This window comes from Caretta caretta, chromosome 24, assembly GCF_965140235.1.
Source record: "Caretta caretta isolate rCarCar2 chromosome 24, rCarCar1.hap1, whole genome shotgun sequence".
NCBI lineage: Eukaryota > Metazoa > Chordata > Testudines > Cheloniidae > Caretta > Caretta caretta.
In genome coordinates this window covers 6,981,111-6,987,594 of record NC_134229.1, presented here as the reverse complement: position 1 = coordinate 6,987,594, position 6,484 = coordinate 6,981,111, and the positions used below count along the sequence as shown (strand labels likewise).

Sequence of the window (6,484 nt, the reverse complement as noted above, 5' to 3'; positions counted from 1 at the left end):
CTTTGCTATCTGTAGTAAACAAAATGCCTTCTTTACATTATCATAAAATGCATTCATCATCAAATGTGTTTGTTGTCAATACCGTGGCATAAATGGAAGTAGTTATGGAATAAGCTGTACTTTATTGTGTAAATGTTAAATTAAACACATATCCTATAATAATTAGTTTTATGTTTCTAATTTCTAGCAATATTAAACCAGAGGGGCACAAAGAAATGTTATAAAATCAGTATACACTAAAAAAAATATATTTTTAAATGCTTCTAATTTTATTAAACCTATTCAATGGAACCACTTAAAGCTTTCACAAAAAGTTAAATATTTGATCCCTTTAAAAAGCACTGTGAGTTTGGGAACTAATATATTTTTTCCTACAGAACTGATTAAATAAATTCACATTTTAACTATATTTTTCAAGACTTCTTTTACTATGGAGTCACGACTAGCAACTCCATAATATATATAAAATGAAGTTAAGGTACCTAATTGACTCTGCATGATTCTGAACCCCTTTGTAATGTCCAGGCAGAGTCCTCCATTTTAAAACATATGAAATGTTCAGAAGTATTCTAAACAAATATACTTTATCAAATAATTTCCAAAAATGAATGTATACTCAAGCTATTGTTTGTTTGATATGTTTAGGTCATCCCTATGACAGGTTTTTTTTTTATGATAACTTATTTCAATAGAGGGGGAATTATTGACATCACATATGCACCAGAGCAATGAAGAAGTTAATGAAATGATGTCAAAGATTCTGGGAGATTTGGAACCGACGGAAGTAATACCTAGGAAACAGTTACCTTTGAAGGTAAGAATGGAAAGTTAGATACAATTACCGAATACAATGTAAAGACTGATCATTCCATTACTTGGACCAAGCATAGAGGATACATTGTGGCTGATTTCCCCCATTTTGTGCAGATGAGGGTTAAGGGTGTGTGAGTAGGGAGGTATAGGCCATGGGCGGTGGGTATAACAGGCCAGGAAGCCACTGCCGCAGGACACTGGAGTGGGGCTCCTCGGCCCAGTCCGGGGCTGTAGCTGCTCAGGCCGGCCTGGGGATCCTCTGGTGGTGGGGGTGGGGAAGGGTGGCTTGGGGTTCCAGCTGGCCCAGGGCTTCTCTGGCCGCAGGGGGAGAGGGGAGGGCCAGAGGGCTCAAGGCTCTTGCCGCAGAGAGCGGGGTCTCATGCGGATGGGGCAGGGCTGCAGGGATAGCCTCCCCATGCCTGGAAACATGCCTTTAATAGAAGATTTGGGGCCCACCACCATTGTTTTTTATTTAGAATTTGTGTTTTTAAAAAATAAACCAGTAAATTTTCTTAAATCCATTCTTCCGCTGGTATCTCTGTTTAGAGGATTTGCACGCAGAACACTATTAGAAGATCTGCACATAAATCCAAAGCTTCAGATACAATAGAGACCCCTGTGTTTGGAACTTAAGTGGCTATTCAACTTTTGTGCTTCTCTATTTTGTGTTGCAAATTTGTAAAAACAATGCAAGTATTACTTAAACCTAGTAACATTAAAAATGCAACTAAGCCCCATAAATTTGTGACAAATGAATTACATCATCTATAATAAGGGATGAATAGTGTACATATATTATTGGTTGCACAATAAATCTCTCTATATAAATAATAAATATACAAGAATACTTCTGTAAGCAACCTATTCTTAATTAAATTATTTTAATTTATTTTAGTACAATAGCAGTCCCACCCTCCAAATGAGGTATAAAAAAATGTCTATTAAAGAGTTACTTGTTGTAATAATATAAGATGGAGATTCTCTGGGTGAGGTTTTTTGACCTACAATGTGCAGGAGGTTAGACATGATCACAATGGTCTCTTCTGACCTTAAAGTCTATGAGTTTATAAATTTATGGGCTTAAGGGCCTGAGGACCTTACTTGCCCTGTTGGAATCAGAGCAAATTCCTAATCAATGACCATCTATTATAGCTGAACTAATATAAACCTCAATTGTAGATAAGGAAAACTCCTATGTGTACTAGAGGAGCTTCCCCTCAGTTTCAGGTAGGAGTATGTGCCACTGGTATAAATCATAGCTTTCCTTGTCTGGAGTCAGGGTTTGCAACAGTGCAACTGCGCTGATAGCTGACTAATGATTGCTGCAACCAGGATAAATTCTCAGTGTAGACAAGGTCTGATTCTCCACTTCCTTGTATCTTGTGTAGTCATTTAAAATGTGCAAATTGAATGAAAGTAAGGTGTAAAATGCTGCCACTCTGATTTTGGTGATATTTTATATTCAAATTGCACATGTTAAGCACAGCAAGTTAAGGAAGTATGGGCTGGATGAATGCACTATAAGGTGGGTAGAAAGCTGGCTAGATTGTCGGGCTCAACGGGTAGTGATCAATGGCTCCATGTCTAGTTGGCAGCCGGTATCAAGTGGAGTGCCCCAAGGGTCGGTCCTGGGGCCGGTTTTGTTTAATATCTTCATAAATGATCTGGAGGATGGTGTGGATTGCACTCTCAGCAAATTTGCGGATGATACTAAACTGGGAGGAGTGGTAGATACGCTGGAGGGGAGGGATAGGATACAGAAGGACCTAGACAAATTGGAGGATTGGGCCAAAAGAAATCTGATGAGGTTCAATAAGGATAAGTGCAGGGTCCTGCACTTAGGATGGAAGAATCCAATGCACCGCTACAGACTAGGGACCGAATGGCTAGGCAGCAGTTCTGCGGAAAAGGACCTAGGGGTGACAGTGGACGAGAAGCTGGATATGAGTCAGCAGTGTGCCCTTGTTGCCAAGAAGGCCAATGGCATTTTGGGATGTATAAGTAGGGGCATAGCGAGCAGATCGAGGGACGTGATCGTTCCCCTCTATTCGACATTGGTGAGGCCTCATCTGGAGTACTGTGTCCAGTTTTGGGCCCCACACTACAAGAAGGATGTGGATAAATTGGAGAGAGTCCAGCGAAGGGCAACAAAAATGATTAGGGGTCTGGAACACATGAGTTATGAGGAGAGGCTGAGGGAGCTGGGATTGTTTAGCCTGCAGAAGAGAAGAATGAGGGGGGATTTGATAGGTGCTTTCAACTACCTGAAAGGGGGTTCCAAAGAGGATGGCTCTAGACTGTTCTCAATGGTAGCAGATGACAGAACGAGGAGTAATGGTCTGAAGTTGCAGTGGGGGAGGTTTAGATTGGCTATTAGGAAAAACTTTTTCACTAAGAGGGTGGTGAAACACTGGAATGCATTACCTAGGGAGGTGGTAGAATCTCCTTCCTTAGAGGTTTTTAAGGTCAGGCTTGACAAAGCCCTGGCTGGGATGATTTAACTGGGAATTGGTCCTGCTTTGAGCAGGGGGTTGGACTAGATGACCTTCAGGGGTCCCTTCCAACCCTGATATTCTATGATTCTATGTATAAATGACTACACAACCATCAATGTGAAGAATCAGTATGTATATATTAAATTTGGTCTGTAGCTTGCAGACTGCTTATTTGATTAAGATAGGCCTCCCCTTGCATTTTTAAATCAACATTATATGTTTTCTTAAAGCATTTGAACAAAAAAAACCCCAAAACACTTCAGAAACGAGGCAATCGTATGTTTGTACGGGAATTTACCTTAACAAAAACAAAACAAAAAAGCATAATTAAGCTGTGGTACTCATTACCACAAGCTATCATTGTGGCTAAGAGTATAGCAGGATTCAAAAAAGGAATAGGGACATTTACGTGAATAATGAGAACATCTACAGTTACATAAGTTAAGATTTTTTTGGTATGATTATAAACCTTCATGCTTCAGATTATAAACTGACCACTAATTTATGGATGTCAGGAAGCTGCCTCTCCTGTTATTCCTAACCTTCCACAGTTATTCCAAACTGTTCATTGTGGGATTTCTTGTTCATTTCTCTGAAGCATCTGGTAACAACCACTGTCAAAGACAGGATACTGGACTAGATGGAACAGTCCAGTATGACAATTCCTAGGTACTTTACAAATGTTAGTAGGTAGTCTATGACTTGCAGTAGATAGATAGATCCGCTATCTAAATTACACACACATGTGCACTATGGAGCATACTAAAATTTATTATATATTTTTTCTTTTTTAGAATCTTCAGGAGATCATTGCTCAGAAAAAGCGAAATATTTATGTAGACGCTGATGTTTCACAGAAGATTAGGTGGGCTTCTGAAAAAAGGAGAAGAATACTTTTGGAAAAAAGGAGAAAAAGATTTATTTTCACAAAATCAATACTAAGGGTCACAAGAAATGACAGCTGGATTTCCAGAAAATACAATAAAACACAAATATGTATGATAAAAAACAAACAGACCAGTAAAGGCAAAATGCAGGAACAAGTTAGGAATATAAAGTTTAGAAATCAGAAACAAACTCATAAATGTGTCAGAAGATTATATCCCGGTGCTGGAAAAGCCAAAAACCAAAAAACGTTAAAATATACTAAAAATATTAAGAACAGAAAAGCTAACTGGAGAAAAAAGAACTCAATAAGTAATGCCAAGAAGGAGCAAACGTTAGTACTGAAGGAAAGAAGAAAAAGAGAAATACACATACAGAAAAGAGTAAAGGATTTTAAAAATCCAGTAGTTCACGATAACTCATCCAATTATTTGTCAGTTTATGTTACACCAGTTACTGTTCAGAGTAAATTATCAAAAAGACTAAGGAGAAACCTAATTGGTTTTAGAAGAAATACAAGAGAAACATCTTTGAATAATTTCTTGCAGAAATTTGGTGATTTTCTTAAATACTTTGCAAGACACAGAACAGTTGATAATGAAAAAGTTACAGGAATTGATATTAGTCTTAAAATAAAAAAATCCCCAAATAAGTCTCATGTTCCCATAGGAACACAAAAACCAAACATGAAAATTCTAATATTATCAAAAAGTACTGCTCAGCCTCCAGGAATACTGTCCTTCCCAAAACATATGGGAAGAGCTGAAAAGAAAAGAAAGATGTCACACATGAACTCTTGGAAAACTCCTCATTCTGTTTCTTTTAAAAAAATAAAGCATAATTCCGAGCATAAATTCAGACTCAAGACATTTAAAACAAATGAACAGAATAGTGTTTTAAAAACCAAAGGGAATAAAGAAACAGTAAAGCAGATAAAGAAAATAGAAAAGGGAATGGCAGAAAGACCTAGAGGCACAAAATTATAGCTTTTATTCGAAGGTTTAAAAGATAAACAGATGAAAAAAATCAGTTTCTAAAATTCACCACAAAATAGTAAATGTAGGATTGATTACTAGAAAATCCACAATTCACAGCAAATTTGGAAGTACCAAAATGATGTCAACTCATTTTAAGAGACAGAAGACAAGTAATTGGCAGAGAAAAGAAACAAACACTGCTAGCCTAGTTACTCATTTGAAGCTGTCAGAAACAGTAAAACACATACCAAACAATCCTAACAGCAGATCAAAACAAATGCAACTTGGCCACATGCATGAACTGCTACGAGAATATTTAAAGATATTCATTAGGATTTTACTACAGCAGATGCTGAAGCAGGCACAGGAAAATGTTGAACATTTGACCAAAACTTCTGCCAAAATCCCCTCAGAAACTCCTTAACATGCCTCAATTTAAAAAATTCAGGAATAAAAAAAAATTCCTGTGAAACATTGACTAAAATCTAAAAGTGTTGAGGTGAAAGAAATTCTCATATTGCAAATTGGGAGGAAAAAAGCATAGTTAAGCTTTATAAAAATATCTTCATCTCAGTTTCAGACTCTTGGAGAGAATGAAAAGAAACTTTGAAAAAGACGTGGATTTGAACTTTTTCTTTTTCTAGAAAAAATCATTAGTTTGTTTAATAAAAATTCTTCAAGCTAATGTTATTCAGCCAAAGTGAATTCAAGTATTTTACCACCAAAATAAAATATTAGAAGTTTGTTAGTATTTAGTGGTACTTTATTGAAATATGGCTTTGTTTAGCTAGACTTTTAAATTCATTTTCAAATATATTGATTCTCTATGTTCATTCACATGAGTTTGTTATATCAAGCATATACAGTAGCTGAAGTTACTTTGGATAAACAGTAAGCAAGTCCATTAAAATAACATTGCATAAGTGCAGACTCTAAAAGGGTTGATTGCCCTTTGGTCTCTATTCCAATATTTTCACTGGCATATGCTTGACTTTCTTTTTGTCTTTGTAACTTCTACACAGGTCAGTGGGCCAAATTCTGGCACTGCAAAATAGCCAGCCTCCAGAAAACCCACAGCCAGCAATAGGAGCACAGGGCAAAAGTTGGCTGTACTTATTCTGGTCTCTTACAGTCACAGTCAGAAAGTGGTTTCCCCACAGACTTTCCATGACTAGAGCTGCTGAAGGGGCTTTATATATGGTGTGATCTAATAGTCAGGGGATATGATTGAGATGTCTATCCACATATTCTTACTGATGTGGTCATGCCTTCCACTCATAGCCCCTCTGCAAATTATTCCCATCTTGTCTAGAA

At 37.2% G+C, this 6,484-nt stretch overlaps 1 protein-coding gene across 1 annotated transcript; it reads left to right on the top strand.

The window, feature by feature from the left end:
• The first annotated feature begins 702 nt into the window (after positions 1-702).
• LOC125626063 (uncharacterized) lies at positions 703-5,278 on the top strand. Its single transcript, XM_048828752.2, has 2 exons — positions 703-814; positions 4,103-5,278. Exons 1-2 carry the CDS (start codon positions 716-718, stop codon positions 5,177-5,179), a joined length of 1,176 nt encoding a protein of 391 aa, XP_048684709.1. The 5' UTR covers positions 703-715; the 3' UTR covers positions 5,180-5,278.
• Positions 5,279-6,484: the final 1,206 nt, after the last annotated feature.